We start from the raw sequence: 25,182 nt of genomic DNA on the forward strand, positions 1-25,182 counted from the left end.
AATGTTTTGGCGAAGAAAAAAGTAGTCTGGAAACTCCGAGTGCTTGATGTTGCTGTTATTTGACACTTTCAACCTGCTTTCAACAGAATATTTCTTTTTCCATTGAGACGGAATGATCTATATATGCAGGCAAATTGGTCAGTGTTTGTTTATTTCCCCCTTCTCTATATAGAAAGAAAGAACCCAATGTGTAAGCCATTAATCACAGTGTAATGGGAACCAAAGCTATGGCAACGTCGTTGAACATAAGTTAAGTTACAATGTCACTAGTAAGAGGATATGATTGTTCGGACAGTTCCGATTACCACCCACTAAGGCTTTTAAGATCCTGCCAGTTCTCTACTCACGGTTTCCATGGATTACAACGGTGTTGTACATCATGAATTTCTACCAGAAATTCAGTCAGTCAACAAGGAGTACTATTTGGGCGTTATGAAGCATTTGCGTGAAGTAATTCCCCTAAAAAGAAAAGATCTCTGGAAAAAAATGAAAATGAAATCTTTGAGTTTTACGTCCCACGTTTATGCCGGTTAGGTTAAAGGAGACGGTGATAATGAGTAATGGATGAAATGGTGGAATGAAGAAAGTGGGAGGAAACGGGAGAACCCCGAGAAAACCCACGCACACGGTGTTTGTCTACCACAAAGTTCACTTGGCGGGGGCTGGGATCGAACCCGGGACCCCAAGCACCAGAGGTGAACGCTCTACCACTGAGCCACCGCGGCCCCCAAAAGAAAAGATCTCTGGACAAACAACTAGCGGATTTTGCATCATGGCATCATAATCCGCGATTTCTCACCTAAAACGTAATGGACACCATTCCGCAGCCACCGAATCCATCAGATTTAGCTCTGTACGACGTTTTCCTGTTTGATTGACTCAAGAAATTATTACGGGGAACGCGTTTAAGCAGCCAAGAAGACATAATATGAAAATCGAAGACTGCTCTGATGGACATACCGAAAATCGAGTACCACAAATGTTTTGAGAACTGGATCAAGCGCTGGCGTAAGTGCGCTGCAGTCGATGGGGATTACTTCGAAAGGGACAACATCAATTTTCAGGAATAAGCTTTTATTTCTAATTTTATGAGTGAATTCTGGGAACTTTTTGATCAAAGTAACGTTAGTAGAACAAACGGAAAAACGTTCAATATCTGATCGCAGTTTCGAAACCTGACACTGAATCCTGGCATCGACGATAAAAACAGGACTTCCACTAAACACACACAATATATTAATGAAATGTCTATAAATGTAAAAAATGAAATTACATTTTTGAGTTTTACGTCCTACGGTCAGTGGCGTGCCGTGACTTTTCTCACAGGGGACTAGGTTCGAAAAGAATGTGTGCTGTAGAATGGAGGTCCTGAGTAGTATTGTTGACACCAAATAACACAATTTATATATTTCTGTAAATGATTCTCCTACCAAGCCTCTTTCTTTCAAGAAATTGATAATTTCAGTCACAGTTTTATTTAAAAAATCTAAGAGTCTGTAAACCTATATTGTCACTCCGCAAATTGTTAAAATTAAAAAAAAAAAAAAAAAAAAAAAAAAAACTCCCGTAAATTGATTTAAGGGTCAAAAACAAGCAATCAGGAAATCGAGATTTCAAGCACTGAAAATTCTTTAAATCTAACAGCTCAAGAAATTGTAACTCACTGAGATCTTGAAATCACAGTATCAATAATGTCATTGAAGAGACGCATGTATTTAATTTCTAAATCTGTTGAGTCATCTACTTTACGTCTTTTATTAGAAGGTTCCCGTTGTCATCCAATTCTACCTTTCTATAAGTCTTCAAAATCGTTTCTTGCATTTCTAAGTTGAGATACCATCTTTTGTACTTTTTGGATGCAATATTTCACATTCAAGGTTTTACTTTAAAGAATGTTGAATAGTATATCCGTGCGCGAAAAAAAAAAAAAAAAAAAATGATTGAAAACTTTTAGTAGAAATGCAAAATCGAAATCCTTCAATGATAACTCACACATTTTTTCTTTTTTGTAGTCATGAAAGCTTCGGTGTCGCAATTATCTGAATCTTCTACAATGTTCTCAGAACACCGTAAGAGTTCTATTTGATTTTCATTTACTGCATTCACAATTTTGGAATTGTAATTCCATCTTATAGTGGCAACCGTTGGAAATCGCTTAGTTACTTCTGATTCAGCAAGCGCGTTACAGCGTTTCGATGAATATGAAAAGAAATTTGGAATGCCACTTATTCTAAAAAATATTTTACATTCCTTGATATGATTAACAGACTGTGGAACAACGAGATTGAGTCTGTGATGATAGCAGTGAATGGTAAGTGCACTCAAACACCTTTTCACAAAATATTGTAAACCGTTCAAATGTCCAGAAAATGTGGCAGCTCCATCCATTGTCTACTGCTACAAGCTTTTGCTTACAATTAAAATGAGAGATAATTTGGAAAGCATGTTCACTTAAAGCAGTCGCAGTACAATCACTAGTAACATCTGCAAAACAAATAAATCTTTCGTGAATTGCCGTCTTTCACGTACCGATTGAATGTTGAGAGATCTTTGCAATGTCCGTAGTTTTGTCCAACATTATTGCTGTAAGAAGTGTATTGTTTATTCCTGACTTAATTTTATCCAGAATTACTCACCAACACATTTAATAATATAATTCTGAATTCTGTTTGATGTTCCTTTAAACACTCCTATGCTGTGAAGATGACAAGTCAACATGGGCGCCCGAACGAGAGGGCAGGATGGGGCCCGGATCTCCTCTGGCTCACGAAAATGTATACGTAATATAGCAAACCCTGTATATTAAATACCATAAATATCAGACGGAAAATAGCAACCATGGAGATGGGCCCCTCCCTAGAAAATTTTCTTTAGGCGCCCCTGCAAGTCCATTTAGTGTCGTACTTAGAAAGTAACTGAATTACTTCAATATAATTTTCCTCATTGACAGAATCTTCCTGTTTGTTATGACTTCTAAATGATAGCTCTTGTTTAGCCATAAAACAAGAGGAATAAATCAATCGGTTCATTAGTTCTTGGTTTGAATCAACTTCTGCATTGTTTGCTCAATTAAAAATCAATTCTGGTTTCCCGAAAGTTTTCAATTTAGTTATTGTGGACAGGTGTGAATAACATTTTTCTTGGCGCAACTTGGGTTTGTGAAAATTGTTCATGTCACAAAAGCCATCATTCTTCCATCATTCGTCCTTTTCTATGTGGAACAGAATACAAGCCAGCAATACAGTTTGTTTCTTGTCTTACATGCAGTTAACTATTTCGAAGAAGCAAAATAATCCGTTTTGATATTATGTATATAATATTTCATTTTTGTTTAAATGGAAATGCTTGGAGTTGTTCTACCACTGGTTATTATTAGTTGCATTTCTTGAAAATTAAGGAATCCAATGGTCCAGAATACAAGACTGAAACGGTCGATCCCCACCCCTACTGTCTCCTATACCAATTGAAGTAATATCACTGCTTGCGCCATCGCTTTGCTGCAAGGGACTCGATTTCTCAGACGAGTCCCCTTCCATACTTTATTCTTCGAGTCATTTGCAATATATTGATAATCTAAAAAGTTCACACTTCACTACATTTCTTAAAGTGTCAAGATTAATACTGTAAATTTAATAGCGTTAAAACTATTAACTGTAAAAAGCAAACAAGCATTAAATTCGCTTACGACAGAACGCCGGTGCTTAGAGCTTAGACAACATAATATGAGGACTAGCTGACTGGACCCTGTTCCCTTCCCCGAGAAAAGCCGATTAAAACCCGAGCGTTTCCGATCTCCACTTCGCTGTCGCACCCAGCACACGGGCGCTGACTATAGTTGTGTCAGAACAATTGAAATAGTGTTCTTTTACGAAAATAGAGAAATACAAATAACGTTTTCGTTTTCTTTGGTATATATTTATCACAAAATGCTTTAATTAAAATGCCAGGGGACTAGCCTAGTCCCCTAGTCCCCTTGACGGCACGCCGCTGCCTACGGTTATGCCGATAAGATTAAAGGAGACAGTGATGATGAGAAATGAATGAAATGGTGGAACGAAGAAAGTGTGAGGAAACGGAAGAATCCGAGAAAACCCACGCACACGGTGTTTGTCCACCACGAAGTTCACTTGGCGGGAGCAGGGTTTCAACCCGGAACCCCATGCACCAGAGGTGAACGCTCTACCACTGAGCCACCGCGGCCCCTATGTCTATAAATGTATCAGTAGTTCTGAATTCTACAATTCTGAGTTCTTACAACGTATAAAATACCACGAGGAATAAGAGGAATAGATATGAATAGTTTATAACATGTTTAAACCAGCCTAAATATTAAACGAAAGTAAATACAGTACAAAACTCAGTTCCCAAGACCAAATACAAACACACAGTGTATAGCAACAAATGGATTTATGAATTATTGTATATGTACACACAACAATATATACAGGGTGTCTCGAAAGTCCCTTGACATAGGGCAACTCTATTATTATCAGAGTTACACCAAAAAGTAAGAGGGGAAACCGTCTACAAATATGTTTTCAATCTAAAGTGAAGGCTTTTTTTTTTTTTTTTTTAATCGGATGAGCCATTTTGGGCGCAAACTATTTATGCACCCAATGTTAAATGAAAATGCAACGTTTCCATTTACCTGGACCCAAAACGTAAGTTAATGCAGTTACTGTCTTTTACGCTAACACGTTGATGACTAGCCGTCATTTCAAATAATAACTTCATTCACTTATGTTGTGGGTCCAGGTAAATGACATTTTGTTTGGGAACTTTTGACACACCCTGTATATATACATATATAGTATGTTATAAAACTACCTGTAAAGACTTGCGGCGGTGGCACGAAACGGAATAAAACACCCAAAGGAAATCTGAATAGTTTGAAGTCACACGCATTGAAAATTTAGGGCGCCAATATGGATTGTCAACAATATCGCGTAAATTACGAAACACATGTAGGTGTGACGTATTCATTTTTCACAGAGGAAGTGATGTATACTTCCATTAATGAAGTATCTTGTACCTTTCTCTAAAAGGAATGATTCCCTGACACCACATACGGCAAAACGTGAGCTTTGTGATTAAAAAAAGTAAAATAATGCTGAAAAGTCGCCTGGAAAACACACTGCATGCCACACATCAATAACACCAGCAATTGATGCAGGGTATCTTTACAGATAAGTGAACCATTCAACTGTGAATATACACTAGAGATGGTTGATCCAGCAGAACTCCCTTTGGTGGTAATTAAGATTTCTTGGTGAGCGGATTTTGAACTTCCCAATTTGAAAGCTCACTACAGTCGTAGTTCCCCAGAAGTGAATTATACTGGCACCAACCATCTCTACTTCTTGCAATTGAAGGGTTCGGACTAGACTTGAACATCCTGCACGAGTTTGTTGTTATTAATGTGAAACATGCTGTGTGTTTTCGACGCGACTTTGCACGTTATTTCATCAGCTTTCGTTGTACGTCATTTTTCTATCACACCTCTCACAATTTCCCGTGCGCAGTATCAGAGAATCTGCCTTCGAGTTGGGTGCTAAAGGTGGAAGACCGACTTTTACATTACGTTTCAATGAAAGAACAAAATCATATACGAACTCAACAGGAACTAAAAAGCAATAATAGGAAGAGAATAAAAAGAAGCAATAAGTCGAGGTGAACCGAGCTCAGATGCTCCTGCCGTGCAAAGCTCTAAAACACAGCCTCTGTTGTCGGGTCGAGCTTGTACCTCGCCAAGCTTGGCCACCAAATTCAGCGATTTTTATCCCTTAGGTAATGGGATACTTGCCGATCAAACTTCATTCCGATTTGGCCAATAGTTATCGAGAAATAAAGTACCATATACAAATAGGTCGAGCCTCCCTGGCCACTAAATATAGTGAGCTTTATTCCTTAGACAATGCGCTAATTACTCACTAAACGATAGAAGGTATTGTAAGAAACTTCCTGCAAGCCCTAGGAAAAAAAAGTAATATACTTGGATGACCCGTATATTTCTATATCGCCAGTTCAAATGAGTAGAGAAAAATCAAATAATAATATCGAAAGCATTCTTCTATACAATTTCAAATTTGTTACATGATCCGCTTTCCAGATCACCTTTCATGAGGAAAGAGAGCCCGAGCCTACGCTTACTTCCCTCAATTACGCTCGCGCTCCAGCTCATTGGGGCTCGGACCCATTCGGTCTTCTATTCACTAAGATTCTTGGGCTCGCACGAGCTCGTTTCTCTCAATTAGGCTCACGCTCAATTATTGAGCCCAAGCCCAACTTAGTGCGCCCGTCAGGCTTTCGAATTTTAGGACATTTCTGCGATGGAGACACATTTTCTACAAATATTTGGAAGTTTAATTTTAAGACCGAAGGTGCTTCAACAGAAAACACACTGTATTGTGCTTTTTTGCCTTCTCAGGAATATCTGTGATTCTATTATGAAGAATGAAAAATGAAATTTTTAAGTTTTACGTGCCGTAGTGTAAAATGATTCTAGTATTTGTTTCCCTTGCTCTGGTTAATGAAAAAAATATATAATGATAAACCCTGAGCAGTCTCGTACTTTATAGGACATTTTTTTAAGTCTTCTATGTCACTCTGATGAGGATAGTTTGAGACATTAATTTCTGGATTTCAGTTTCATTTGAAGACACTTCTTTAATTTCATTTTATTTGTTGTTGATGCCTGGAAACCCAGATCGATACTTTTTAACACATAGACTGTCATGTGTATCAAATTAATACACATATTCCATAAAGTGTGGATACCTGAAAAAGGCCTTGACCTGGAACATAACCTTTGGTGATTCATGTCCGGCAGCCAATGTGTTAAGTTACATAACATTTCATTGACAAAGTTCCAACGAGATTTCACTGGTTGTGATAGGCATATTGTTTGACCGTGGTATAGTGAAGGCTCAAAAGAACAGCCTGTTGATATATCTGATATATAAAATTTCGACATATACACATCATTCAGATTTTAACAAGCCTCACAGGTGCAATATTAACACATTGGCATTCACAAAATTTAACATATGTAAGCGATGATTTTTCCAAAACTCGTACATATATCAACAATATTATCAGATATATTGTAAGGATCCACACTTTCTAATGTATGTTATTTCTACAAACATGTCACAAATGTAAATACGTGTTATTGTTTACCAACACAGTTACAAGTAGACGATAGTAGGAGGATACAGAAGACACGAAGTCGGTTCGGAGGTAACCGAAGATGGACGAACCTCTCAAAGGTTACCCATAAAAGAGGACCGAGGTATCAGTTCATAACTGATCATTAACCTAACAACACCCCCTGAGGTCGCTGTCGACAAGAGAGAATCCTAAACATACATTTTATCTGGAGGAAGTGATATGACAAAAACCATCTCAGGTTCAAATTTCATCCAGGTTGTCAATTTGATCGAGATCGGTCCGGTGGTTCAAGAGTTATTAAGTTTTATTTATTTTTATATATTTCCCCCTTCTACCCCCTCCCCTAAGTTCCACCGTCAAAGTGAAATAAGAAACACCTTAGGCCCGAACCTCATATATGTTAAAAATTTGATTGAGATCTGCCGGGTGGTTCAAGAGTGATGAAGTCACAAAAACACAGCCACTTTCATTTTTATTTTTTACATATATTTTCCCCTCCCCCTCTCCTACGTTGCACAGTTAAACGACAAAAAATATCCCAGGTCGAACGTAATCTATGTTGAAAATTTGATCGAGATCGGTTGGGTAATTCAAGAGCTATTTTTTTATTTCTATATATAAATATCTCCCTCCCCTCCCCTAGGTTCCACCGTCAAAGTCAAAGCATATACATATAACTTTCCAGGCCCGAATCTTACCTACGTTGAAAATTTGATCGAGATCGGTCGGATGGAACAAGAGTTATTAAGTTTTATTTATTTTTATAGATATCTCCCCTCTCCTTCCCCTCTTCTAAGTTCTAACGTAAAAGTGATATGATAAAAACCACCCCAGGTCCGAATCTCATCTACGTTGAAAATTTGGTTAAGATCGCTAGAGTAGTTTAAGCGTGATGAAGTAACAAAGACAGTCAATTTTATTTTTTTCTTTTTACATATATATATATATATATATCCCCAATCCCCCTCCCCTATGTTACACCATAAACAGTGAAATGACGAAAACATCCCAGGCTCGAACTTTATCTGTTGAAAGTTTGATCGAGATCGGTCGATTGGTTCAAGAGTTAAGTTTTGTTTATTTGAATGTATTTCCTCCTCCTCCCAAACCCTAAGATCAACCGTCGAAATGAAATGATAAAATCTTCCCAGGTTCGAATCTCATCTATGTTGAAAATTTGATTCAGATGGATCGGTGGTTCAAGAGTTATTAAGTTTTGTTTATTTTTTTTTTTATAATTCCCCCTCCTCCCCTAAGTTCTACCGTCAAAGTGAATAGCTAAAAACACCCCTAGGCCAGAACCGCTTCTACGTCAAGAATTTGATCGAGATCGGTTGGGCGGTTCAAGAGATTAAGAGTCATAAACATAGTCACTTTCAATTTTATGAAATATAGACTAGCCTTTGGCTAGCTGGGGGCTCCGCCCCCAGTCCCCCGAGGCTGCTCAGCCTACGGCCTCGCATCTCTTCTCTATCGGCCTTTGCATCAACAGTGAATTTCGTGAACTTGCTCTTCATATTTCCTAGAACTGCCTATCCGGGGGGCTTCATCTCTGCTGTCTTTGCTCGGCCTACGGCCTCGCACCACTTGATCCCACAATTCTATCGTTTCTTTTCCTATTTCAACTATATAAAAGATAAGATTTTGTATCCCAAGAAAACCCCCATTTAATTAGCATGGGAATTTCTTCATCCCAATTTTAGATCCCTAAAAATTAAAAATATTCACTTTTGGCAATTTTCCTGTCGGTTTGTCCCGGAAAGCTACAATCACGCCAAATTTCAACTTTCCATGTCAACCGGAACTACCCCTCTAATTTATGTCAGTTCGTGTAGTTTTATATATAGTTAAGATTTGTGAAGGGCTTATCCCGAATCGTTTTGCTTTGACTCTACCGAAAAAAAAAAATCAATATTTAGATTTGTAATTTGCAACGAATTGCAACATATCATGGTATTATCCAAAGTTTTCCTTAAAAAAGAAGAAAGAAAAATTATTCTCAGATTTAAAGTAGTTTAGAAAAAGTTCTGTGGTAAAGTGCTCCTCTTCTTTGCGCTAAGTTTCAAGTTCGACAGCATATTATGTAATATGGGTTTTATGGTTTAGAAACACCATGGATTTTCTTAGACTTTCCTCCCTTTTCTCTATTTATTTAACTACTAGTATATGACATCCGTTTTTCTACGGCACAAAGTACAGAATGTAAGAAAAGTAAAAATCTAAGTTCATAATCTATATTACAAAATTGAAAGTGACTATGTTTGTGACTCCTAATCTCTTGAAACAATCGACCGATCTCAATCAAACTTTAAACATAGATAAGGTTCAGGACTCGGATGTTTTCGTCATTTTACTTTTACGGTACAAGGTAGGGGAGGGGGAGGAGGGAGATATATGTAAAAAAAATAAAATAAAAAAAATGGAAGTGACTGTTTTTGTGACTTCATCACGCTAAAACCACCCGACCGATCTTAAATTTTCAACATAGATGAGGTTCGGAACTGGGGTGCTTTTTATCATGTCACTTTTACGGTAGAACTTAGGGAGAGGGAGAGATCTATAAAAATAAATAGAACTTAATAACTAACTCTTGAATCACCCGACTGATCTCGATCAAATTTTCAACATACATAGCACGTCCAGAAAGTAAGTTCCGTTTCAATTTATCTCCGCTGCAGCGCTGCGATCGCAGTTGCGCACATGCGCGGTAGACGCTCTGTATCAAGAAGAAGAAACGTGCGCCATTCGGAAATCGCTGTCACTCACGTATGCTTTGTTGTGCTTGTTTACAATGTCGGGGTTGATTGAAAATCCCGCCGCTTGTGAAATCTGAGCGGTGATTCGTTTTCTGAATGCGCTGAATGCCTGCCCTCGCTCCTAGCGACTTTCATCTGTTCTTACATCTCAAGTCTTTCCTTGGCGGTCAACACTTCAACAATGACGACGAGCTGAAAGAAACTGTTTCCAACTGGTTGAAGACAGGCGGCAAACTTCTATGAAGAAGGTATACAAAACCTTGTGCCACGCTATGAGAAATGCCTGCAAAATTTCGGCAGTTATGTGGAAAAGTAGTTTAAGAGTTGTCGAATTTTGTGCAATAAATAATTTTTCTGTATATGTACACAATTTATTTTTATTACCAAACGGAACTTACTTTCTGGACGTGCCTCGTAGATGAGATTCAGGCCTGGGATATTTTTTATCATTTAACTTTGACGGTGCAAAGTAGAAGAAAATATATGTAAAAAATAAAAATGAAAGTGACTGTGACTTCATCACTCTTGAACCACCCGAACGATCTCGATCAAATTTACAACCTGGACGAAGTTTAAACCTGACATTGCTTTTGTCGTATCACTTTGACGTTGTAACTTAAAGGTGAGAGAGTGGAGATACATTAAAAATGATCGGAAATGACCGATATTAGTGTCGAATCCATAGTTTTCGTGGTCGCTGAGATGAACAGTGACACTTGTGATGCCGTTTAAATCCAAATTCAGCCCCACAACTTGGGGGAGGGGGAGGAGGGATATATATATATATATATATATATATATATATGAATGATCGAATTCATATTTTTCGGGGTCATTGGGATGAACAATGACACTTTGACACTTCCTATGTCATACCCCGCAACATGGGGAAGGGAGTTAGATATATAAAAATCATCGAAAATGACCGATATCAAAGAGTGCTTTAGTAATAGTAAAAAGTTGTTGACTAATGAAACAACATATTACTATTTTTTCTTAATATAACGCAGCGAAGCGGGTAACTGATGATAGCTCTTATTAAATTTAAGTTTTCGATTACAAATTACAAGATTATTTAAAGTATAGGTACAGGGAAAGTTTCATCAGTCTCAAGTAACTGCAAAGGGTTCTACGGTGTTCGAAATAACTACAAATAATAAAAAAAAGTAGAGGTATGTTTTAGTAGGACTTTGTCTAGACATACCACTCACAAGGGAAGCTCGGGAGAAAGCACTCGCCTGCAGAGAAGCTAAGCATGCCATTTGAAGGATCAATTCATGCTGATTACAAGAAGTTAATAAAATGTCTGTACGGTTGAGAACTGTTCGACAGATTCAACTTGAAAGTTTGTATGAAAAAATAATTAGGCGCATTTAAACGCGTTAAGTACATCATTAGCAACGAATATAGACATACGAATTGAAATCTATCGGAGGTAACAGAAAGAAAGCCTATTTTGCAATAGCTAACAGGTTTGTTAGTTAAAATTAGTCATTATAAAGTTCATATTAATGATAGGTTAGGGATGAAAATTGATCACTGTTGTTCTTCTGTTCTGTGAAGAAATGACGCAGGCAAAATATTTCCTTGTACCATGAACATTTTATATGTTCAATTGCGTTGCATCTATCAAGGGAACAGTTCGCTTAACCAAAGCGTAAAGCTAATTAAACAGGTGATTTAAAATGTATATAATTTGTTACGAATACTGAAACAATTCAATGTATTGCGGTGATCGGAACTGATTCATTAGCATGGACTTTATTTAATTGTTTCGTCGGTACATCATAACGTCCGGATGAAAAAGTTTCATAGTAAGTACAAATCTCCTGCCATAATATTTGATTGGTCGAAATCCAAACACATCAAATGATTGTACACATCGTGTGCAGTTCTTTGGTATATTCTCAACCATTACGTCTTTGTCACTCGCCATCCAACTCGCAATGGACAATTTATGAATGAACTCCAGTGATGGAGTAGCAAATTCAACCCATCAAAACTGTATAATAATTGTAGGTCCCTAGGAGGCGCAATCGTGCATTTAAAGTTGAATCTCCCGAAAAGTTCTCAACCGTAACGGAATTTTATTAGCTTGTTGTAATCAGCATAAATTGGTCTTTCAAATGGCATGCTTAGTTTCTCAGCAGACGAGTGCTTTCTTCCGAACTTCCCTTGTTAGTGAAGCGTTCAACATCCACTTTACACACTTATCGATCACTCTTTATAACTTTTGCTTTTATAATTCACCAAATTTTCTTCTTTAGTGAGGCAATAAACAAAATAGTACAGGGGGCTACAGAAAGCTTTTACTAAAGTCTCTCGCCCTTTTTACTTTCGAGCGACGAAAGGAGAGAATGAAAAAAAAAAAAAAAAAAAAAAAATCCAATTCAAAATTTTAACAGATTCACACGTTTCATGACTCATAGATATCGAAAAACGATTTTTCGACATCTGTCCGTCCTGATGCACACTCGCCTAAGGACCCATACCCTTCAAGGTATCGAGACAAAATTTTAAACTTAGGGCTTATATATGATTCTCCCGGGGAGGTTATTCGAATTTTCTTCCTACCTTTAAAAAAAGGGTAGTTTATTTACGGATAAATAATCAAAGCTAACAAGAAACTTGCCTGCCATCATTGGTGGAGGTCCTGGCGGTGTCATAAGCATTGGCCTCGGTCCCATTGGAGTTCGCGCTGGAGGACCCAAGTGGGGTACGTGGGCGAACATATTAGGCTGGGGTCCAACCGCTACAGGGTGCATCGGAACGGCCGCTGGTGCAGACATTGCTGGAATAGAACACAAATACAATTAGTAATTGGTCATAATTCAATGACTCCAACAATTTCAGTATAAGACGCTCATACTGTTTACTTAAAGCAGTTAAAAATTCTAGGAGAATAGCTTCCATTTCGTTCCGATACTAAGCTGTTACTCAACTCGTTTTACACCTAAATAACAAAGCAACCTTAAATTCAAGTTTGTGCCGCGATGGGTCAATGGTAGAGCGCTCATTTCTGGCGCATGGGGTTTCTAGTTCGATACCAGCTTGCGCCAAGTGAACTTTGTGGTAGATAAACACCGTGCCCGTGGGTTTTCTCGGGATTCTTCTGCTTCCTCCCACTTTCTTCATTCCTCATCATCACAGTCGCCTTTAGCCTAGCCGGCATAACCGTGGGACGTAAAATAAAAGATTTCATTTCACTGTCAATTTCAATTTCAAGCTTTCAGTAAATAGATATGAAAATTACCTCCAGATAATTTCTATCGAAGATTTGAAGAAACTGACTAAATGCTCATGGATTCTCTACAATTCAGTTTTAAGATTTTTATTGTGAGAATCCATTGATAAATGCTTAGGTGATATTTAGCAAAAAATTAAATTAAGAACTCGGTGAAAGGCGGACAATCTACCTGAATGTGGTATACTCTTTATACTGAATGATTCATTAAAAGTTAACTCGTCGATATATTAGCTACCAAAATTTCGGATGATCATTTATTTATTTATTTATTTCGTTAGACTAGCAAGTGCAGGAACAACTGTTGTAACCTAGATAAACTGAACTAAATACTGGACAGCTTCTTTGAGGACAACGTAGTTCCTCTGAGTTCTACCAATGTGGGATCTACAGTCTACCCAAACGCTGAAGATAGGTTATTGCAACTAACGCAGATTATTTCTGATTTTTCAGGTACGTCTTACTTCACCTTTTTTCCTTATAGGGTTAAAATTCGACCTTTTTCGTGTACATAATACATTACTCTATCACTCTATCGTTTATGGAACTCGGACTTTCAATGCCACATTTACAAAATTTCTTCACTGACTTTAGCCATGTGGATCCAGTTTCTATTTTATATTCGTACGTTTGCAACATCCATCGTAATAATGTGCTCCCATCTCCACCCAGGTCTTCCTGTTAAAATTTGGAAAGCGTTCCTACTTTAATCCATTCTGGCTAAATGACGCGCTCACCTAAGCCTCCTATACTTGATGACCCTTACAATGTTTGGTAAACGGTATAAAGTATGCAGTTTTACGTTATTAAGTTTCCGCCATTCCCCTTCCTCTTGGATCCGAGTATTTGTCTCAGGATCTTGTTCTCAAATACTTTCAGTCTGCGTTCTTCTCTCAGAGTAAGCGATCATGTTTCGCAACCATACAGCACAACAGGCATAATTAATTCTTCGATAGAATTCGTGAAGACAAAAGAAATGAAATGAAATATCTAAGTTTTACGTCCCACAATTATGCCGGTTAGGCTAAAGGAGACGATGATGATGATAAATGAATGAAATGGCGGAACGAAGAAAGCGGGAGAACCCCAGAAAACCCACGAGCACGGTGTCTATGTACCAGTCCGCACGGAGCGAACTGGGATTGAACTAGGGACACCAACCACCAGATGTGAACGCTCTACCACTGAGCCACCGTCCCCCGCGAAAAGAAAAGATTTGGAGCTGAATAATAACACGAGTTCCCTGTTTTCAGTCGACATTTAATGGATATGGATGTGACCTGTTAACACATCCACTTTGTCGAAAGTATTGTTTGATGTTTTAACGTACCCATAATTTGCACAATAATGGTCTCAGTCAATTTTCATGTATTTAGTTTTCCTGCATTTATTTTTAAACATATATCCCTGAAGGCGTTTAATAAGGTCTCTGCGTTCAGTCTTATTGTGCTGATACCATCATCTATCAGTTGACGTAATCAGCGTAAGTCATAACCTGGTGTCTTTCATTTCTAGGCCCTGGTTAGTATTTTTGATTCTCCTTATAGCATATTCAATGGTGCTATTCTAATCTTTTAACAACCCTCTCTCTCTCTCTCTCTCTCTCTCTCTCTATATATATATATATATATATATATAGTGTGTCCCAACAGGAAAGTGCCATATTTTGAGGAATGATAGTATTGGTCATGACAAGCAATCGATCGAGATATCGATAAAAAGCCACTTTAATTTTGTACACATTGCTTCAAAGGTACATATCTCCGGATCTAATAAAGATATTGCAGTCATTCAAAAACTTGTTGCAGATAGGTAGCACACGTAATAGGCATTAGGGGCTGTTCACATATTACGTAACGCAGTTTTTGATCAATTTTACCCCCTAACTCTTCCTTGACACGTAGTAATACAAGACTGAACCCCTCCCCCTTTGTTACGTAACGCTTTTTGATTTTGATTTTTTATTTTTATTTTATTTTATTCTATTTATTTATTTATTTATTTTATTATTATTATTTTTTTTACCAATTTTGCTTACTTTGGGGATTATCACAATAAATGATTTTAATGGCACAACTTTTCATTACAAAATGTTCATATTTTGAATATGTTTGTAGTGTTATTTCGCCAACAAATCAAAGTATTAGAAAATGATAGTGCCATAATATTATTTTAACTCCATAAGGTTGTTTAATTAACCAGTCTTAATTCTTCGAAATCCCATACTGTTGTTTTCCCAAGGAGATCGTACCCAAGCTCTTAGGTCACCGATGATTGGCAAAGAGGAAGTGCTGCAGGAAAATACAGGTAAAACAGGATCTAGAGAATTGACATTGATCTCTTTTTTCTGGAATCCAGGATGCTTCCTGTGTTTGAAGTTTCCGAATGTCGACAATACAAAGAAGTTTTCTTCCTTGTAGATCACAGATTCGACGTGGCTACACGTGAAGGAGGGACATCTCGTTTGTGAACAAGGTTTCGATCACCATCTTTGGACTTCAGTTTACCCCTTTTCAAATTCTTGTCCTAAATCAGTGTCTGGATGCGAATAAACTCGATTTCTCTTGATAAATTCAGTATGGGATGAATATCCGACGAATTCGGTTTTTAATATCTTATTTTGCTTGTGTCACGGATTTCACGAAAAAGAGTTTCTTCTGTTTCACATGCGAAACTTCTTGGAAGAATAGAGTGGGAAATGATTCTAACCAAAAGTTTTAAATCTAGTCTCAGATACAGCGATACGAGTGAAAACGCGACTGCATTTTCAAGCGGTAGTTACGATCGCTAACAACTAACTCCAGAAGATCGTGTACCGTAAATGCATTGCGGCAATAGCCACAAAACAGAGCTTTATTGTATTGCAATACACGCAGGATTCGTCACCAGTCATGCTGCTATTTAGTAGCGCCTTAAAATCCTTTCTGCATGGTTGAATTTATACGAGCTGTATGTTCTCAATTTTCCAAAACAATATAAATATTTATTTATAAAAATGAAAAGAACTGACTAAAATTATTTGTTTAAAAGATTGCATAAAAATAGAAATAAATATTACAGAAAGAAACGTTACGTAACGAAGACGTTAGCCCCCTCCTCCCTAGTGTCATACTTTGTAACGCAAGACCAAACCCTCTCTCCCCTTTTCCGCGTTACGTAATATGTGGACGACCCCTTAGATACATATTACATTTATTACACTCACAGATTCCAGTATCCCGGACAAAATCCCAGAATTCATATTCAAATTCCTATCTGCCCATTCAAATTTCTGTCTGTCCATTGAATTGAAACAATTGAAAGTTGCTTGTTTTCACACAATACAAGCCAGGTGGAAAAGTACAGAGATGTTTTTCTCAAATTTGTTTGGCTTTTTTCTTACACTCTTGGTTAGGTCATGCTTGTGTGTGTTTTGTCTGGGTATAACAAACGGTTCTGCGAACTCGAAATATTTTAACAACCGGTTCTAGCGAACCGGCTGAATAGCAGCACTGAGCATATTCCAGAATAAAACTGAATAATAACGGCGACAACGCATCTCCTTGTTTCAAGCCATTCTCAACGTGAAAGCTCACACACCTAATACACATACAGTGGTGGCCGGTGGAATGTGGTTTCAGTGTTGCAGTACGAACGGTCGGAGACAGAAAATATATAGTTGGACTAATTGACTAATCAGCAAAACTTTAGATGCAAATGCCATGTAACATGTGAAATTAAATAAAATTCTGATTTTAAAAAATAATTCAGAACATTTTATCCGATTAGTCACCTTATTTAATTAGTAAGTCCATTTTTCTCTCTTTGATTGAAGTAAATTTGTCTAATACATGCTGGTTGAACTCTGGTATTCCCATTATGAGGCATTTTTTGATTGAAAGCATAACCAATGGTGATAACCTTCTTGGAACGTTCAATTCCTTGAAAGTGTCAATTCTTTTAGGTGTGGAAAAAGCCTGTCTCCGTTTGCTGACGCCATAAGAACAGTTAATATCAATTTCAGAAACTTTGTAGATTTTTTTTTTTTTTTTTTTTAAGATTATTGCGAACAATTCATTCTAGCACACCCAGTCCCTGACAGTGATCCAAATTCCCCTGCAGCGTACATAGAAGACAGTTCGTGGCAGAGACTATGCTATAAAAAAATGTAAATTGAACACACTTTATTCAGTTTATCTAGGAAAATTTAAAACAAATTGTAGAAGTATATCTAAGGCAAACAACACTCCTGCCATAAGATGTCCTGTGAATTTAAACCGGAGAAACAGCAGATATAAAGGAGGTATAAGAATCACGAATGTCACATATACACCAACCCACACACATGCGTAAAAGAAAAACTACATTTCAAATTATCCAAATGTACGATGAACAAATTATACTCCCACACAGGCGAAATAATACTTATTAATGTGATACGTTCTGGAAAGCAAACTTTGAAACCAGCTAGATGTAGGATCAGCATGTAACACAAGCCGAAAGTCTATTGCCAGTTCTACACCCAGAAATATTTGCTGGGAGGAGTCCAAAGTATTTGAAGGGTTCGAAACGTCTATGTAACATCGAACCTGTCTTATTCTGCACCCGAAAAGACAATAAGTAATTCTTAATTACCGTCACCTATATTCTTAGGATAAAAATGATAGAACGATTATTTTTATAAGAAAAGAGAGAGTACACGATGAGGAGTAAAATAAAATATTTAGCGTACATGAATCAATTCTCTGTTAAACAAGTATAGTTCGTTAAGAAAATCTACTAATGTTTGTCGAGTTTGGAAATTTTTGGGAAGTCCGAACCCGGTGGACCCCTCTCTCGTGGCTAACTAGTCCCAAATTCAATGTGACGTTTCCCATTATACAATTTTATGTGGAAAGTTATCAAGAGCATAAAATACATTCAAGAGTGGATAGTATGTATACACTACAATAGGCTACTATGCAGAGAGGGGAAGGGGGTTCTGTATATTGACTTATTAATATTTGGTTCACAAATTGCTGTACAAGAAGCTTTCATTATCTATATGAGCTAAGAATTAACTTGTATATGCGTGTTTATTTTAATTTGTTTTCTATTCCATTACGTATTTTCTTTCTTATTTTGTATTTCTGTGACTTTTTTTTTTTTTCATTATATCGATTTGCTTCAGTATAGTCCCGTAATTTAAAAATATGAATGCACAAAAATAAATTCCATTTGTAATTGGCAGTGAAATAAAATTCAGAAATCTTATTTAGCGCGAAAGACCTTCTCGTTCACAGAAAACCATGCCGCGTTGTTGCACAAGCACTGCAACGACCAGAGCCTTTAACTTCTGGGATAGGGGAAAGGAGACTTAACATTCGCTCCAATTGCCGCGCTGTAGAAATCTGGTCGTTGTAGGTTTCCTGCAACGCAATACAAATTATAGACTTTCTGACGGATTGTTTTTCTCTTTTTAAAACGGATTAATGGATTTTACAGTTATAGAAGTTAAAAATATGTTATTTAAAGTATACGAGAGTATTGGAAAGTAATTTTTCCTGTTCTTTACTATTACTGGTAATATCTTTTTCTTGAAATACTTTGGTCGTTGCGCAACGCTGCAACACTAACATTAGCCGCCACTGTACCATCACGAAAGAAAGTATTATTCAGTTGAAAAAATTTCTTTTCCTAGTAACTCAACATTAAATTAACCTATTAGAGTAACGACTTTGGCAAGTTATCAAATTATAACTATTCAAAGGATAACAACAAAAAGATCCAAATTAATTAATTTGTTTCCGAGTTATTGGTAAAAGATAATTTGTCAACTGTCAAATACTTTCTTTTCCATGCGTAAATATATATCCAAATATGGTGAACGGATGACAATACCATAAAAATTGTATATTGCCTATGCCGTAGTCTACTTGGATCAACTCATAAACTGCATAGTTGATTCTATTTATAAACATCTAAATTCGTAAATAAAAACCTTGTGTACTTCTGTCTGCGGTTCAAGTCTGACCCTAGCCACTCTGAGATTAATTTGGTTTCTCAATATGATTGCTGTTTCTGTTGGGAATCTGGGTTAAGAAATACTGCATATGAAGAAATGACATCTAGAGTATACGAGGGGCGACCAATAAGTTATCTACCTAGACAGGAAGGGAGGGGGAGCATAATAACACCTGACACCCACGCCAAAGTCAGTGTAGGCAAAATCATGGTTTTTATTGAAAAAAAAAAGTTTTTTTTTGTTTAAACCCGTTTTTTTTTTTTTTTTTTTTTTTTTGTTTAAATAATTTGCTCGATGTATTTATATTACATATGGATAGAAATAAGTTTGCTTCACCTTGGTGTTATTATGTAACAACCAGGTTATGCTGGAAGGCATCACATAAGCTTAAAGCAGAATCCAAACGGCTCTTCGGCTTACGTCCGAGAGAAATTGTCCTCCATTTGAACATACTTGTTAATATAATTATCAAGGGTCATTTCAGAAGGACAAAAAGATAAACAGTTGCAGAAGTGAAATCATTGTACAGAATTACATGTGAACAATTACAAAATACTACAGAGTACAGAAGAACTAATTTAGTCCAAGCCAGCTGTTACTCTGACTACGGCTGGAACTAATGTCAAAGTTGCCGTACCAATCACCATAATTTCCGCCAACTTGACTACTAGAAGAATTGCTGCTTCCCTTCAAAAATACTCTTTGTCTGACTACTCGATTTAGACCAATTAGGCAGGGGTGGTTGTTATAATGAACTACCTCCAACACAATTTTAAATTTATAATATGTAGTTGTTGGGTGATGAAGTAAAGGTGTCGCTCGGGTAAAATAGAAGTTGTATTGATAACACAGCAGATCATACACTCGACTTTTGGCATGCACCCTCCCTTCCCTTTGGAGACACATTATAATTCAAGTATTATGATAAAATACAGTCCGACGTAGGTAGTAATCATGTTCAAAAGTTAAAATGTTCAGTTGTGTATAATGTCCAACTATGATAACGGAAAATCCTAAAGAGGGAGAAAAGCGAAACTTTGCACGAAGCAACTATAAGAAAGGGGACATCTTCGCATGTATTAAACAAACAGCCAATGAACAGTGTTGCCAACCCAACATGAAAAAATGAAATTAAATCTGATTTTACGTCCCACGATTATACCGAGTAGGCTAAAAGAGACGGTGATGATGAGAAATGAAGGAAATAGTGGAATAAAGAAAGTCGGAGGAAACGGGAGAACCACGAGGAAAACCACGCACGCTATGTTTGTCCACCAGAAAGCTCACTTGGTGCGGGCTGGAATCGAACCAAGGACTCCATGCACCAGAGGTGAACGTTCTACCACTGAGCCACCGCAGCCCCCGACCAACCCAATATAATGTTACGGTTTTTCAAATGGCACTATGTCAGATTATTACATATTTCGAATCTACATGTTAAACGAAAAATTAAAATACCACATTTATTATTCAGTGTTGCAAACTAAGGATGATATAGTATCACAAACGTCCAAAGTTTAGGAGCCTCTATCAGACACACAACAAGACTGAGATACACAGCAGGATAATGCACATCCAAAATACCGAGGTCATGTTTAAAATGAATAGAAACGAAGTTACTAGGGCTTGTAAATTTGATATTCCTTTCTTTTACTTAAAAAAAAGAAAAGTACAGTACCTAAATACTTTGTGTGGTTTACAATTGACTTTTTTTTTTTTTTTTTTTTTTTTTTTTGTTTACAGCACATCAATATTTCAAACCGTTTGGAAGATATGATGAACACTGCTGAAGTCTGCAACACTGTTTAAATCATGTTGAAGTAAATTCTCTGCATAGAAAGGATAAGGTTTAAGGAAAATATTTGAATTCTCCTGACGATGCGCATAAACGAACTGTGAATAGCCTACGACACAACTTGGGGAAGGTACTTATCTATGTTCTTACATTTATCGAAAGGTTCATGGTGTGACTTTGTATGTGGAACAAATATTCAACTTTATACATTTATTGTCTCAAAAATTAAAAATTGTACATTAAAGAATGAATATTCTACTATTAAAAATAAATAAATAAATAAATAATAAACTTACGTGGAGCCGGAAAACTGGCCTGTGGGGAAACCACTACATTTTGACTTTTCGGATTAATCCGTTTTAATCTTCTCGCTCGGAGCGCCGCAGCTGAAAATAAACAATTAGTTTGCATTAGTTAAATTTGTACAGGTGTATCATAGAGATTACAACTTACACTATGTCTTAGATTAACGGTTAACCTTCTCGTTCAACAATCAACGAGTCCCAAGTTTAAACACAGAGTCTGGTCATCGTAGAAGAAATTTTCCCTATTACCAGCCGAACGACGTGATGGTGACTTTCAAAATTCTTTGTTGTATTTCCCTCCTGTTTCTAGAGTAAATGGCTTCACATTTAGATCTAGAACTATGTGAAATAAATACACAGTATTGTCAGAAAAGTAACTCAACTTCTTTTCTTTACAAATAACTACTAGCTCCATCTATTGAAGAAACATATAATCGAAAAGCCGGATATCTGCTCAACTAAATGTCATGAGAACCGATTAACGGAGTGTCAAATTATAGTAAGAAAAGTGAGTGTAACTTGTGTCACCTAGTCACAAAAACACGATAGAGCAAAAAGCCATTTATTTTAAGCTAGGTAAAACATTTACACAAACTTCGGAAATGATGAAACTAGTGTATGGTGATGAGTGCTTATCTCGTACACGTGAGTTCGAGTGGTATACGCGATTCCGGGGACGGTCGAGAGTCCTTGGAAGACGACCCAAAGCCAGGCAGACCGAAAATCAAAAACCGGGATGAGATTTTACGATTCCAAAGGTATTATAGTTCGGGAATTCGTTCCACAGGGTCAAACTGTTAATGGTGAATATTATCTGGGTGTTATGTAGCGTTTGTGGAAGCGAATCGTTCGCGTAAGGTCCGAGTATCGAGCACCAGGCAGGTGGTGTTTATTGCACGACAATGCACCATGTCACAGAACCGTCGCAGTTCGTGACTTTTTGGCTAAAAACAGATCTGTGTGCTTCCACATCCTCTGTATTAGCCTGATTTATCGCCGTGTGACTATTTCCTATTCCCAAAATTAAAATTGGCCATGAAAGGAACATTTTCTGACACTGCTACACACGGCGTGACGAGGGTCATTGAGGTGATTCCGAAAAAGAACATTAAAAACTCTATGCCTGCTTTGATTGAACGTACCCAGCGATGTATTGATGCGCAAGGGATGCGCAAGGGATGTAAACAGAACTACAGATGTTAAAATACTTAAGTCGTTTTGTTTAATTTAAAAAGACCTGTTATTTTTCCGACATACTGTATATCACAGTAACCTATCGTATTACCATGACTTACATATTATGTATATAGACATCTTTACCAACGCCCTAACACTACTGCTGGGAATGTCGTAATATTGTATGCTGGACTGATACATTTTGTAGTTATGCAGTCAAAGCTCCGTTCACGTTCCAGTAAGCCTCATATTCCAAATTCGTACCAGAACCTACCAATTGGTTGACATTATTGGTTATTCTCCTCAACGAGAACGAAGGTCACCAAATATGATGTTTCTTCTTCTTTCTTCAACAGAGCAATGCTTAGTCTGTGCTATTGAACAAAATATGGAAATTGTATATTTAAGTAATAAATCGATAGCAGAAATCACGATATCCTTCACCTTCACTTTTCATGTACACTCATGTCCAAAATTATTGTCCCATGTCTATAAATATGTTGTAGGAATATAATTTGATAAAGAATTCGCCCGGTATTTCTTATAATATTAGTATGTATGTAATCAACAAAGACATGTATGTGGCAAATTTCATGTCAAAAGAAAAGTAAATAAGAACAATAAAACGAAAATAAAACTTTCTTGTCCATTTAGCAACATGTTTTACTCATTCTAATTTTAATATTTATAATTCTTTTCCTATGAAATTTACCACGAATATATATTTCCCGATTATACACTTAGTATCAGTATTAAAAGTACCCTGCAAAATCATTATCAAATTATATTCTTACAAGAAGACAGTTATAGAAATGCGACACTCATTTTGGTCATGAGTGTACCTTGCACCTTTTTCAACTGCCTCACGATCACCTTTTGATTTCAGTCAGCGAGAGATAGATTCAACCAAGAGCAGAGGACTGGTCATGGAGTACCTTGTGAAGAATGATTCAGAATTTGTCTTTAACGTCAATACCATAACAAGTAAGGGTTACAGGCAGGGTTGGGTAATTACGCGTAAAAAAAGGTTTTCTACGTGACGTGTAAAATACGCGTAATTTACGTAAAGTACGTAAAAAAATTAGAAACAGGTCTACAAATTAAAAGAAAACGTTCTACGCGCTGAGCTTTAAAAAAATTCTTCCTAAAATTGTATGGAATCTAGCTGGATTTTGCAAAACTTAATCCGTAAGCATAAACTGGGAATTTTGTACTGGCTTTGTAAAGTAGCATTGTATAATACGGTTTACATGCGTGACTTTTCAAAACTCATTTCATTATGTTTCATGTTTTAAACCCTCTGTAATCGAGAAAAATTTTATGCCAGAGAAGCCATGGAAGAAACTATTGTGCAATATAACAACAATGGTAAGCCTTCTTGGTCTCCATTTGTGACGACTTTCTGCAATGTCTGAGAAAAGCATCACGAACAAGTAGAGGAGTTTCTGTTGGAAAACCTCGGCCCTTCAGGAATAACTAGCTACTAGCAATATCGGGGTAAATGTGGAAAATTTGAAGAACTTATGAAGAAGGAAATTACAATACCACGGGCATTCTGGTATTTCGGTACTCGGCAACATAAGGAGTTGTCGGAATTTGCTATGAAGTTACTGAACATCCTAGCATCTTCAGCGCAAATTGAAAGACTTTTTTCTCAAATTTGTTCTTTGTCCATAACGTCACAAGAAACCGGTTCAGCTTCGAACGTTCGAAGAAACTACTTCAAATATACTACACCCTCAAATTACAAGACCACTCAAGTTATGAATATTAGTGTGATTAAGAGTATTGTGTTCGAATTGTACTAAACTATAATGGAAATGGCATGTAACATTTTTTTTTTTTTTTTTTTTTTTTTTTTTTTTAAGAATTAAAGTAATGGCTAAGTTTTAAATGAAATGATATACGCAGTTTTATTGGAACCAAGTGAAATATATTCAGTATTCGAACTAGGAAGAAAGACAAAATGTTTCTTTCCAAAAAAATAAATAAAAAAAAAAAACGAAGAAACAAGTAGTTCAATATCCTGTTGAGTATTTTCTTCAGTTTTGTCTATTTATTATGAGCATGAAAAATGTCTACATTAAGTGTTCAAATGATAGTCAAGTGCTAAGGGAAGTAATATATTTTGTGTTGTTGTTGGACTTGGAAGAAAAGTGCAAAATAAATGAGTTCATTCCAAAAAATTTAGTATAATGTTATGTTGGGTGCTTTTATATTTTTTCAGTTGTGTGTGTTTAAAATGAGAATCTAATAACTTTTACATCGAAAATTCAATATGTCCCAGTGCTAAGTGAAGTGGTATATATAGTATCGTTGAGACGTGCAAGAAAAACAAATCAGTTTATTCTAAAATTTCATTATTTCAATATTCTGATCAGTATTTTTCGTATCAGTTATGTGTGTGTGTTAGTGTGTAATATGAAGGTGAAATTAGTCTAACAGTCAATCTCTTTTTCTTTTCTAATAGAAGTTTCGAAGTATACTGAAATGTTTCGAGTTTTATATTAAAAGCTGCAAAGGTATAACAATAAATTGTTATAATCAAAAAAGGTTACTTGATACTTTCAAACATATCCGAACCAACACTTATATTTTTAATGTGTGTGCTTATATGTTGGGTGGTTGTGTTTGGGTGTGCGCTAATAGGTGGAAAGTAGTAGTGGGCCGGCGAGGGGCTATCCAAACTTATTTTTTATTACTATGATTTGGCATGAAATGATTACTTTTAAATATAATGTTTAGAAGATAAT

General features: G+C 36.6%; 1 protein-coding gene across 1 annotated transcript in view; it reads right to left on the reverse strand.

The window, feature by feature from the left end:
• LOC145687850 (uncharacterized) overlaps nt 1–25,182 on the reverse strand; it is a 38,070-nt gene that overhangs the window by 2,530 nt on the left and 10,358 nt on the right. Inside the window, exons 2-3 of the mRNA XM_081761321.1 lie at nt 21,245–21,334; nt 12,559–12,717 (exon numbers count right to left, since the gene is read on the reverse strand). Of these exons, the coding sequence (XP_081617447.1) occupies nt 12,559–12,717; nt 21,245–21,334 (249 nt within the window). The remainder of the gene's footprint in view (nt 1–12,558; nt 12,718–21,244; nt 21,335–25,182) is intronic.

The sequence above is a fragment of the Thermobia domestica genome, chromosome 6, assembly GCF_964235325.1.
Source record: "Thermobia domestica chromosome 6, izTheDome1.hap1.1, whole genome shotgun sequence".
Lineage (NCBI taxonomy): Eukaryota > Metazoa > Arthropoda > Insecta > Zygentoma > Lepismatidae > Thermobia > Thermobia domestica.